This window comes from Brassica oleracea, chromosome C8, assembly GCF_000695525.1.
Source record: "Brassica oleracea var. oleracea cultivar TO1000 chromosome C8, BOL, whole genome shotgun sequence".
Classification (NCBI taxonomy): Eukaryota; Viridiplantae; Streptophyta; class Magnoliopsida; order Brassicales; family Brassicaceae; genus Brassica; species Brassica oleracea.
The window spans coordinates 31,176,320-31,188,341 of record NC_027755.1 but is presented as its reverse complement, the minus strand read 5'-3'; the positions used below and the strand labels follow the sequence as shown (position 1 = coordinate 31,188,341).

At 36.4% G+C, this 12,022-nt stretch overlaps 3 protein-coding genes and 1 pseudogene across 4 annotated transcripts; 2 read left to right on the top strand and 2 right to left on the bottom strand.

The window, feature by feature from the left end:
• Positions 1–652: 652 nt before the first annotated feature.
• LOC106310748 lies at positions 653–1,287 on the bottom strand. Its single transcript, XM_013747965.1, has one exon. It carries the CDS (start codon positions 1,192–1,194, stop codon positions 802–804), a length of 393 nt encoding a protein of 130 aa, XP_013603419.1. The 5' UTR covers positions 1,195–1,287; the 3' UTR covers positions 653–801.
• Positions 1,288–2,459: 1,172 nt separating this feature from the next.
• Positions 2,460–3,628, top strand: LOC106310147 (zinc finger AN1 and C2H2 domain-containing stress-associated protein 13). The gene is made up of 2 exons (XM_013747354.1): positions 2,460–2,659; positions 2,733–3,628. Exons 1-2 carry the CDS (start codon positions 2,561–2,563, stop codon positions 3,294–3,296), a joined length of 663 nt encoding a protein of 220 aa, XP_013602808.1. The 5' UTR covers positions 2,460–2,560; the 3' UTR covers positions 3,297–3,628.
• An 808-nt stretch (positions 3,629–4,436) lies between these two features.
• Positions 4,437–10,465, top strand: LOC106312439 (zinc-metallopeptidase, peroxisomal-like). Of its 2 annotated transcripts, XM_013749963.1 has the most exons (25): positions 4,437–4,681; positions 4,754–4,829; positions 4,940–5,007; positions 5,083–5,174; positions 5,240–5,313; positions 5,398–5,441; positions 5,574–5,625; positions 5,697–5,819; positions 5,912–6,024; positions 6,114–6,276; positions 6,563–6,655; positions 6,747–6,832; positions 6,907–6,993; positions 7,193–7,296; positions 7,448–7,550; positions 7,636–7,731; positions 7,818–8,007; positions 8,121–8,182; positions 8,270–8,374; positions 8,465–8,666; positions 8,747–9,080; positions 9,457–9,508; positions 9,585–9,671; positions 9,781–9,903; positions 10,045–10,465. In XM_013749963.1, the coding sequence occupies exons 1-25, from the start codon at positions 4,523–4,525 to the stop codon at positions 10,288–10,290; spliced, it is 2,934 nt and encodes a 977-aa protein (XP_013605417.1). In that variant the 5' UTR covers positions 4,437–4,522; the 3' UTR covers positions 10,291–10,465. The 2 variants fall into 2 exon arrangements, with proteins under 2 accessions (XP_013605417.1, XP_013605418.1); XM_013749964.1 differs by lacking the exons at positions 4,437–4,681; positions 4,754–4,829; positions 4,940–5,007; positions 5,083–5,174 and having other exon boundaries at positions 5,237–5,313; positions 5,533–5,625.
• Positions 10,466–11,490: 1,025 nt separating this feature from the next.
• LOC106309172 overlaps positions 11,491–12,022 on the bottom strand; it is a 1,670-nt pseudogene continuing 1,138 nt past the window's right edge.

Here is a 12,022-nt window from a genome sequence, read left to right as displayed (position 1 = left end):
AAAGAGATTGAAGTAAGATATGTTCGATCATGCGACAATGCAGCCGACCTCTTCACAAAATCACTCCCTACCTCGGTATTCAGAAAACACATCCATAACATTGGGATGCGCCATCAGAAGGATCTATGACTGTTTATTCGAGGGGGAGCTTACGTAGTTGTACTCTTTTTACCTTACTATGGTTTTTCCCATTGGGTTTTCCTGGAAAAGTTTTTAACGAGGCAACAAAGACGTTAAGCGAGAGCGGATAGTGACACCGGCCCCCAAGGGGGAGTGTTACGAAAGTCAAAGAAAAAAAGGAGCAGCCACCGCAATTGTTGAAAATATAAAGATGTGGGGCCCGCTGCACTATTTGCACAGTGAAATCCTACTTTTTAACTTCTATATAAACGATCGATTCGATCGTTTATAATATACACCGAAAACTCTTCTCTTCTCTTTAATAAGAAACACTCTCTCTCTCTATATCAGTGTTATTATTTCTACGGGTATAATATTTTGCCCTTATTCAAATTCCTGCGATATAATAAAATTCCAGTTCTTTTTATAACAAAATATAGATTCTTGTCTTTTTTTTTTTTCTTTTTTTAATGCCGTTGGTCTCAAATCTCAAACGGAATTAAAGGCAAAAGTTGACAAGAACTTTTGCTTTTTGTTTTTTCTAATAATTATCACAAAACATCCGAGGAAATTGCGAAATCAATGTTCATAGAATAAGGTACATATCAAAAAAAAAAGATGTCTTCATATTAATGCGATTACACAATGGTGAAAGCTTATGTAGTTTTACCCTTTTCTACTTCACTTCTTGTTTTGTTCTTCGGTGGCTGCTGGCTTACTCGGCTCCTCCACTGTTGCTGCCGTCGCTGGAGGTGGCGGTGGCGGTGTAGAAGGAGGAGGGGAGGCGGCGGTGGGGACTCCAGCATCTATGCAGCTACGGCACTTTCTCTCAACCCAACCTTCGATGTCATGGTCTCCTCCGTCAGATAAATGGCGGCCGCCGCAGAGTCTAGCGAAGATGCCGGCTAAGACTGATAATATGGTGATGACGGCTAAGACGATGACGAGTGTTTCTATTGAACGGTGGTCCGAGTTGTGACTCGGCTGGTCTTGTGGAGGTGGGTCCACGTATATGGTGGTTGGCGTGGTTGTGGTGCCGATTTGGTCATCGAGTCTTGCTGTGACTCCGAACATGAGAGTGAGTGAGAGAACTAGAGAGAAGAGAGAGATAGAGTTTCAGGTGAGCTTGTGGGAGGCAAGGGTTCAAGACTTAGAAGTGGAGACTGGAGAGTGTTGTTATTTAATAACTATATAAATACTGTATAATAAAATAAAAATACAATAAAGGCTAAATGGTTTTTTTTTTTTTTTTTTTTTTTTTTTTTTTTGCTCTGTTTCATAACATTTTTTTTTTTTTTTTTTTTTTTTGTTTACCCGGGAGGGACTTCCACCCCCAGAGGCCAACCCCTCGGCGCGAGCCAGACCATTTGGTACTATGGGAAATTAGATACCCCAATTGCCTGGCCAACGCATCAAACCCGCGTGTTCCGTATTGGGGTTTTTTATTTCCCTTCAAGACCATCTGGGCCAGCTACGCTGGTTAATAAAGGCTAAATGGTTTTAATTGTAATTATGATTAATCTTTTTTCTTTCATATCTATGATTTCAATATGTACTCAATTGATTCACATGCAATGGATCTAAATGATATTCACGTCACTTGACTCATTTCAAAATAATCAAATTATATAAACTAGTTAATTAAAAGTTTACGAAAAAAAAAACAAAACTATATGGTAAAAATTAATTATCCCAATTCCCAATTTGTCCTCAGTGTCTGTAGAAACCGAAAACCACATGCATTTGGTTAAAACCAAGAGGTAAAATGTTTTGTTGTCCCCATCAAACTTTAATTACCCTCTCTGCCACTTCTCGTCTGCTTCTTGTCTTTCTATCGTGCTTCCCATTGACTCAAACTTAAAAACAATTTTATTTATTCGTACAAAAAAATGTAATCACCGTGAACACATACATATGAACTCACTAGTAACTTTAGATTTAGCCTTTGTCTTTATATGACTGTAAAGTTTTGGCAGGGTGAGATATCAATGGGTGGGGTTATTTCATCTTGTTTTTATCTCTGCCTCTTCTCATAACTTTTTCTTCTTATAAATATGTCAATGTGTCAGCTCAATAATGTTATTCGGTAAAAAAATCAATTTATCATAAGAAAATCGAGAAATTGATATATACAAAGAAAAATTATCTGGTGAACTAACTAAAAAAAAAGGATTGGGCACATTACCAAAGTCACGCGAGGCTAAGAGCCCAATACTGAAAACTTATAAACCCTTAAAAGCCCAATTTCGAATTAAAGCCTTAAAGCCCAGTTAGGAAAAAGAGTTGACTTTAAATAGAAGAAAAGAAGTAAACGTTGACATTTCTTCACGATTCTTCCTGCGAGTTTTCTCTTCATCTGAATTCTCGGAATCTGGGATTTTCTTTTCCCGGGAAACTCTCTTGTTCTGTGTTATATATTTCGAAACATCATCGGTCTTAAATGGGAACTCCGGAGTTTCCAGATCTGGGGAAACACTGCTCTGTAGATGATTGCAAGCAGATCGATTTCTTACCATTCACATGCGATCGCTGCACTCAGGTTTCCAATTCAGATTCATTTGTTCTATGTTTCAATCAACAACATATGGAGATGATCTCTTGTTGTCTTGCAGGTGTTTTGTTTGGATCATCGTAGCTACAATAACCACAATTGTCCGAAAGGAAACAGAGGAGATGTAACGGTTGTTATCTGTCCGTTATGTGGTAAAGGAGTTCGGTTAAACCCTGACGAAGATCCAAACATCACTTGGGAGAAACACGTGAACACAGATTGTGATCCATCAAGCTACGAGGAAACTGTCGAGAAGAAGAAGAAGAAATGTCCTGTTCCAAGGTGCAGAGAGTTGCTAACCTTCTCCAACACGATAAGATGCCGAGATTGTAGTGTTGAGCATTGTTTGAAGCATCGGTTTGGACCAGACCATGGTTGTGCTGGACCCAAGAAACCTGAATCGAGATGGTCTAGTCTTTTAGCTTCTGCGGAGGCAAGCATCAGCAGGCTCGGTGCCGATCTTAGCCAGAAGTTACAGTTTGCTAATGGCAATTCAGAGAAAATGCCGGAGAAGAATGGTAAAGTTACGGTTGATGTTTGTCCGAAATGCAGCAGAGGGTTTCGTGAACCTGGGGATTTATTGAAGCATATCGATAAGGATCATCATGGTACTTCTAAAGCTTAGATTTTTATAAGCATGGAAGAAGTGAAGTGGTTACATATTGTTGTAAATGTATGATTGATTAATTTTTTGTTACAAATTTTTTTACTAGCTTGGGACTGACTAATTAGCAACCTGGTGAAAGTTGCTTCATAGATTTAAGAATATGACTGTGTAGAGTCCGTGCTAAAGAGTAGGAGCAAGAATCTTGTCTCGTGATGGTAGTGTTACTTTTTTAGCTAGAAATGGTGGTGTTTTTCTTTGGTGTTTAGGGTCTTGGGAAGGATGCTTTTGTCACGCAAGGGACAAGATTTTATTGTTTCATGGCATGTAAAAATCAGGTCATCTTGAAACAATATTGTTGCATATGTTTTGTACTTACATGCACACAACAGGAGCTATAGTTAGGCCGTTAAATCGTTGTATACTTGGTCGTTAAACTAGGGCTGGGAATTTGATTCAAAAACCGCAGGTTTCGCCCGCTTACCCGCCACAGGGCGGGTGCGGTTCAAGATATCTTTGATGCGGGACGAATGCAGATTGAACATTTTTGATGCGGGTCAACCATTTAGAACCATGGACCAATCCGCCAAATTTATAAATATCTTTTGGAGTTTAATGTATGCAGCAGTTACCTTGCATCACACAATTAAAGCTTATACATAGTATCTTTCATGTTTTGTTGAAAAAAGACGACTATAGTTTTCTTTAGACACTAAAAAAAAAGAAAATGGTAAACCAATTCTCTGGAGAGAATGTGAAAGCCCGGTGGCCACGTGCTGTGAAAATCTGGTGTGGTGCGGATTCGAATTCGGGTCTTTTGCGGATCCACGGAACGCCTTGAACACCCGACTACGGACGCGATACACACTAATACTATGGAAGATCAATGCTAAATGTATGTGTGACTAACGGCTCCTCTGAAAGGCGTGGAGACTATAAACACTGGACCATCTCTTCTCGTCTTCCTTGTCTTTTTATTGTCACACGTAAAACTAAAATAAGACATGGGATTTGGACATATACAAGCGGAGACCCAACACGAAGACTTAAAACTATCACAACTAATCACCGTTGGATCTTCATGACGTGATAAGAGATTGACCGTTTATATTTATTCAGACGTAGACTGTAAACACTAGACAACTTCTTCTCAGCTTCCTTGTCCTATTAATAAGGTTAGAAAATATATAAAAGAAAGACGTTGAACTTAACCAGAGCGAAGACTCAGCGTAGACTCTTCAATCTCAATGGCAGTTGGAAAGGAGAACACGGAGGTGGCGGCGGCGGTACCGATGGATAAAGGTGGCGAGATTTTGAAGCCGCGTACGGACAAGAGAGAGTATCGGAGGATTGTTCTCAAGAACTCTCTTCAAGTCTTGTTAATCAGCGATCCAGAGACTGACAAGGTAAAGATTAATTCTCTGTTCTTGTTTTAATGCTCATACAAGAAAGCTGAACTGATTCATCTTTGCTCTTAGTGTGCTGCTTCAATGAACGTTAGCGTTGGATCATTCTCGGATCCAGAAGGATTAGATGGGCTTGCTCATTTTCTTGGTACGTTTCTTCATTTCAAGATTCAGTCACTCAGTTCTGTCTATGTACACAGTTATGAGCACTTTAGTATCTGATTTTATTTTATTTTATTTTTGGGGGATATTGTCAAGAGCATATGCTGTTTTATGCAAGTGAAAAGTACCCAGAGGAAGATAGTTACTCCAAGTACATCACTGAGGTAATATAATATTTGTTATTCTCCAGCTCTTATATACAAACTTGAATCATTATTTGATCTTCTTTGTTTTATTAGCATGGAGGGAGTACAAATGCTTATACATCCACTGAAGACACAAACTACCATTTTGATATCAACACAGACTCTTTTGATGAGGCTTTGGACAGGTAAGACTTAAATTTTTTTAAAATATTTTTCTGTTTTGTGTACTAATCTTTAACACATTCGTCAGGTTTGCACAGTTCTTTATTAAACCACTAATGTCAGCTGATGCCACCATGAGGGAGATCAAGGCTGTTGACTCTGGTTACCTTCTTGTCTTTCTTGAATACCTTTCATGTTGCAGTTTGTTTTAGTAATAAAGTTGTAACGAGTACTCTTCTCATCCAGAGAATCAGAAAAACTTGTTGTCTGACTCCTGGCGAATGCGTCAGGTATCTTCCCCTCTAGCTTGTTGTACTTATATGTCTTAAAACCTCTGCATGTTTGACAACTCACAAGTCTGTTGATACTTATGTCTAGCAGATAAATTGAGAGTGTTTTGTCTTTCTTATTGGTTCACACAGTTACTGAAGCATCTAAGCAGAGAAGACCATCCATATCACAAATTTAGCACAGGTTCATATTCTACCTATTGTTTTAATCTGTGTGTTAACTGGCGTTCTAAGAAAGTTGATATGTTTTCTTAGGGAACATGGACACTCTTCATGTACAACCCCAAGCAAAAGGAATAGATACAAGGAGTGAACTTATTAAATTCTATGATAAGCACTACTCTGCCAATATCATGCATCTGGTTGTTTATGGCAAAGGTAGGTGTTGAATCTAAACCCAAAATTCAAGTTTCACTCAGTTTCTTTTGTTTCTAGATAACAATACATATCCTTTCTCTTGATGTATTCAGAAAGCCTTGACAAAACTCAATGTCTAGTGGAAGGGATGTTCCAGGAAATCCGGAACACCAACAAGAGTGTTCCTAGGTTTCCTGGGCAGCCGTGTACTCAGGACCATTTGCAGGTTTTGTGTTCTGTATTTCAGTTTTTAACATTTGCTTCAGCTACGATAATGTTTCTTTAAGTGTTTTTTTTTTCATTGTGTTGTTATAGGTTCTTGTGAAGGCTGTACCTATAAAGCAGGGTCACAAGCTTACTGTTTCATGGCCTGTAACACCTAGCATCCATCATTATGAAGAAGCACCATGCATGTACCTTGGTCATCTAATTGGTCATGAAGCCGAAGGAAGTTTGTTTCATGCGTTAAAACACTTTGGTAGGTTCGGTTCTCTTTGGAGCCAAACTAATGAATGTTTAAAGCACAGATTCTATCTGAAAGGGGGTAACAAATTATAAACAGTTCTATTCTTCAGCTCTCTATTTCTGATTCTCAAAATGTTTTAGGACAAACTGTTGCTGTTAATAGCCAGGATAAATCTTAAATATTAATTGTTTCCGCTGTACTAGTCATATAATCTAGTAGATTTGCTTAATATAGCTGTGCAAACACGTACTGTAGTACTCACTCCAACATGCTTAATATTTTCCTAATACTAGCACAGGTTGGGCAACGAGTCTTTATGCTGGTGAAGCAGACTGGACTATGGAGTATTCTTTCTTCGATGTTTCAGTTAATCTTACTGATGCTGGCCATGGTAGCAAACTTCCTTAAGTTGAATAGATGCGACCAGTGTACTTGATATTATCTGGATCTGGTTTTTATATTGTGTCTTGTTTGGCTTACAGAGCATATGCAAGATATTATAGGGTTGTTGTTCAGACACATTAAGCTTTTACAACAGTCTGGTGTTTCCCAGTGGATTTTTGATGAGGTATTGTTATTATTAATCTTACTTAGTGTCATTAAAGAGCTTGATACATTTTTTTTATTTGATTGTGGTTGAAGCTCTCAGCTATCTCTGAAGCAGAGTTTCATTATCAAGCCAAAATAGATCCAATCTCTTATGTTGTGGATATTTCATCAAACATGACGGTAATAGTCTTTTTTTTTTAGTTGTTCAGTGATTTCTCATACTCTTGGTATCACATGTGTGACAAAAAAAAGAATAGATGCTTGACTCTGTTACAATCTTATTAACCATTACTATGTTGTATAAAGTTGATCTTAGTACTGAACATTTCACATTCTTTTAAAGAAAATTCTAATGTGTTCTTTTGCAATTATGCTTCAGAAATACCCAACCAAGCATTGGCTCGTTGGATCATCCCTACCTTCAAAATTTAATCCAGCTATTGTGCAAAAGATTCTGAACGAGCTTTCTCCTACAAATGTCAGGTAAGTCTCTGTTGTTGGAATGCATCTTACACAAGCAAACAATGACCCTAGTGCTGTATACTTTAAGCAGCCCATAGGCCTTAATGTGTTCTTAGAATTTACGTGAAGTTCAAGTATTGATAACCTAAGCTCACTGCCATTATGTTTGTAGAATCTTTTGGAAATCAAATAATTTTGAAGGACAAACCGACAAGGTTGAGCCATGGTACAACACTGCTTATTCTTTTGAGAATATAACCGAACTTACTATTCAGGTTGGCTTTTGATATACTTTTAGTTTCCTTTTGTGTGTTCAAATTTGTATTCTCTTTGATTTAGATATGTGCTTAACAATTACAGGAGTGGGTGAAGTCTGCACCTGATGTAAATTTGATTCTACCAACACCTAATGTCTTCATTCCTACAGATTTTTCATTAAAGGATGTTAAAGATAAGGTTCAGTTCCATCACTCTAGTTACAAATTAAAAAAATGTCTTACAAAGCACTTTATCTCATGATGCTTAACTAAGTTCTGGAACAGGAAATCTTTCCTGTTTTGTTGAGAAAGACATCATTCTCAAGACTGTGGTACAAACCGGATAAAAAGTTCTTCAAACCAAAGGCATATGTTAATATAGATTTCAACTGCCCTCTTGCATCCACTTCTCCTGAAGCTGCTGTTCTTTCCAATACTTTTGTTTGGTTGCTTGTGGACTACTTAAATGAATACGGTACGATGTAATATATAGAAATTTCTCTTTGAACTACCTCTAGCCATTAGGCAAGACAACTCTATGGTAACAGAGTTTTTTTTATGTCATCTTTACTCCTATATATGTTTCAGCTTACTATGCGCAGACTGCTGGTCTTGACTATGGATTAAGTATTTCAGACAATGGTTTTGAGGTGAGCTTGTGTACAAGGATTCTGACGTTTCCTTGTGTACTTCGCTCAGTGAATCTCATGTTTGACTAAAGTGTTTCTCATTTCCAGCTCTATCTTGTTGGCTTTAATCATAAACTGAGGATCTTGCTTGAAGCTGTTATGCAAAAGATAGCAAAATTTGAAGTTAAACCTGACAGGTTTTCTGTTGTCAAGGTAAGTAACCTTGATAGTAGACCTTGTCACTCTTTCTAAGTTATCAACCACTTCCCTCATTGCATGATTTTAACCATATTCTTGTAATAGGAAACGATGACCAAGGCATACCAAAACTACAAGTTCCAACAACCATATCAACAAGCATTGAGTTACTGCTCATTGGTTTTACAAGATAACACTTGGCCTTGGACAGAGGAACTAGATGCTCTTTCTCATCTAGAAGCTGAAGACTTGGCGAGTTACGTTCCAATGCTGTTATCAAGAACCTTTGTTGAGTGCTACATAGCAGGTAAACAATCTTTATCCTATTGTATGATACTTTGGTTCTCTTATCCTTTTGTATACACATCATGGTATGTCTATTTTCAGGAAACGTTGAGAAGAATGAAGCTGAGTCAATGGTGAAGTATATTGAAGATGTTCTTTTTAGCGGTCCAAAACCTATTTCTCGTCCGTTATTTCCATCACAGTTCCTGACAAGTAGGGTTGTAGAGCTGGGAAAAGGAATGAGATACTTCTACCATCAAGAAGGATCAAACCCCAGTGATGAAAACTCTGCTCTAGTGCATTATATTCAGGTTCATCAAGATGAATTTGCAATGAATAGCAAACTTCAGCTTTTCAGTCTCATTGCAAAGCAAGCCACTTTCCACCAGCTTAGAACAGTGGAGCAACTTGGTTACATCACTTCACTTTCTCGGAGGTATGTAGCCATTTCTCTAAATAATCCACTTCATAGGGGCTCGACTTTTTAAAAAATATGTTATTGTATGTGGGTGTGTGTATATTTTGGTATAATAATATTAAAGTTAATTACGAAACCAAAAAAAAAAAGTGAAAGAAAACTTTAGTTTATAAAAATAAGAAAAACATATTATATGAATTTTATATTGTTATAATTTAGATATATATAAACAGTATATACTAATAAAATTATGATTTTCTCTTTTAAAAAAGCTGTTTATAATTTTTATTAAATAATATGCAAGCATTTTATTTTGAATAAGGGCCCTTAACTCTGATAATATCCATGAGTTATTATGTTTTTGATGCATAACCACTTTCTTCCTCCAACACAGCCTCAAAGCTGGTGTCTATGGAGTACAGTTCATTATCCAGTCTTCAGTTAAGGTACCAACTTTTCTTGCCTCTCTCTTCCACTCAGACATTTAGTTTCTTAACTTTCTTTTGATTTTATTGTTTATAGGGTCCTGGACATATAGATTCAAGGGTGGAGTCACTACTCAAGGACCTTGAGAGTAAGATTTACAAGATAAGTGATGAGGAATTCAAGGTGAGATGGCCTAACTAGATTACTATATAGAATCATATTTAATTTGCTTAAGAGAAACCCCAGCTTCACCATTAAAGCCTATTTGTAACTGACATGACTTTCTACATAGAGCAATGTAACAACTTTGATAGACATGAAGCTTGAGAAACACAAGAACTTGTCGGATGAATCTTACTTTTACTGGGAAGAGATTCAAAACGGGACATTCAAATTCAACCGCAGAGATAAAGAGGTACCATATGAACACACTCTTTCAGTCAAAGAACATTTGCTCTTGCTTTCTCCATAGTTATCTCTGAACAGAGTTCAAAAACTTGAAGCATAGCTCAAGCCAGTAACATTAGCTTCGTGGGGGTGATGTTTTGTGGTTTAGGTGGCGGCACTAAGAGAGCTGAAGAAGGAAGAACTGATAGATTTCTTCAGCGAATACATAAAAGTTGACGCACCAAAGAAGAAATCGCTAAGCATATGCGTTTACGGAAGCCAGCATGTGAAGGAAATGGCGTCTGACAAAGACGAAGTTGCATCACACTTCACAGAGATCAAAGACATTGTCGGTTTCAGAAAGTCTCAACCTCTTTACGGGTCGTTGAAAGGATGGAACCAGCTGAAACTGTGAAGAGGTTCCTCAAGGATATACCTCATGAACAAACATAAGTATACCAAATTGATCATATTGTCTATGTGAATCTTTATTCATATGTAAAACATAGAGTTGTGTTATCATTTAGTATCATTGAAAAACAAGAATGATATGTATCAATGATTGATAAGTGTGTACATTTTTTTGGTCATATATGGACTATATATGAGCAAATACTATCATATGGTAGAAGAAACAATGGCATCAGGCATGGTAGAAGAAACAATGGCATCATGCTATCCATTACTACTCATCATACTATTTGGATATTTTAAAACATTATATGATAAAACATGTGAACTATCAGATACACTATGAATGTTAATACAACTAATGAATTAGTAGAATCTAACATTAATTTTTGAAAAATGAGTTAAAAATCTCAATAACCATATAAAAATACTTAAAAATAATCAGCTGACTAGTTCGATAGTCATAATTTTTTTTTACCTAAGAAATTTGACAATTCTAATTTGGAAATTGCAATACTGACTTAAGATCAGCTTCCTATTTTAATAAATTTAGTTCAATCAAGAACAATAAATATTTAAAATAATTATTTGTCTATTAAAATATCAAAAACTATCCTATAAAATAGTTTTACGGCTTCTTAAATAGAAAATATTACCGTAATTTATGAATACAACGATGAAATATAGAAAACCTAGAGAAAAACTCTAATTTTTTAAAACCAATATATAATATTAAAGTTCTAGCATAAGACCATTTCCATTCTTAGATAACTTGACACCTAATTTTAGAGTTTCGCATAATCGTTTGAGAGTCTTTCAAACAAAAGATTCTTCTTATTTTTTTCTTATTTTTTTCTTGTTTTTCATTTTTTATTCTTAATGAATTGAAACGTAATCAGAAGCTTGATGAGATATTATTCCCAATAGTACAAACGTGATTTTTTGGAGGTGGAAGTGTTCTTCCAAAAATGTTTTTTGTGTTTTTTTAAACAATTTTTTTATTATATAGGTGCCCATTGTTTTGTTTAATACAAACAAATTATATATAGCTCTCTGCAAGACAAAAGAAGGAAACACAAAACCATGTTCACAAATTCCAAAGCATATATGCCTTTAGCCACGATAAATCAAATACTTATTTGACTCATAAATATGATAAATACTATAATTATCATACAAACTTCAACACTCCAATGTCATAATAAACTAAGAAGCAACAAATAGTTATCAAAGACAAACTTATATGTCCATTGGTGATGACTATGAGGATCATCGTACAATAATTTGGCATGACCTAGAGAGTCTCGGAAAGTTAAGGAGTTCTATGAAGATGTCAGATTCTTCTTTCTTTGGGGCATCATCCAAGCTTAATGTTAGCTTGTGGACAGATTCTCCTTTCTTTAGCGAATCATGCAAACTTAATGACAGTTTTCTTGAGGTTCTCGAGTAAGTAACCCACTAGTGTCATCTCCAATGCCTCCCCTTTCAATGGCCTTTCTATGTCAACATACTCTAGAGATGATAACAGACTCCAAGGCCTGGCAATAACAATAAGGTTCACCATCTTGGGATTTTCAGAAGTTCCCTGCATGTACAATACAACCAAGACACAAGTTTAAGAATAATTTACTCACAAGTTCATGAGTTTGTTAGATAATCCTCACCACGACAAGAGTTTTAAGATTCGAACAGACTTCAAGAAAGACTGGCAACATCTCCCACATGTAGCTGTCGAA

What these genes read in the sequence shown, in the direction of transcription:
- LOC106310748 (XM_013747965.1), bottom strand. Translation starts at nt 1,194, where the DNA reads ATGTTCGGAGTCACAGCAAGACTCGATGACCAAATCGGCACCACAACC.
- LOC106310147 (XM_013747354.1), top strand. Translation starts at nt 2,561, where the DNA reads ATGGGAACTCCGGAGTTTCCAGATCTGGGGAAACACTGCTCTGTAGAT. An exon ending in CATGCGATCGCTGCACTCAG is followed by an intron (nt 2,660 to 2,732) that starts GTTTCCAATTCA and finishes GTTGTCTTGCAG; the next exon opens with GTGTTTTGTTTGGATCATCG.
- LOC106312439 (XM_013749963.1), top strand. Translation starts at nt 4,523, where the DNA reads ATGGCAGTTGGAAAGGAGAACACGGAGGTGGCGGCGGCGGTACCGATG. An exon ending in TGTTGAGTGCTACATAGCAG is followed by an intron (nt 8,667 to 8,746) that starts GTAAACAATCTT and finishes GTCTATTTTCAG; the next exon opens with GAAACGTTGAGAAGAATGAA. An exon ending in TCAACCGCAGAGATAAAGAG is followed by an intron (nt 9,904 to 10,044) that starts GTACCATATGAA and finishes TTTGTGGTTTAG; the next exon opens with GTGGCGGCACTAAGAGAGCT.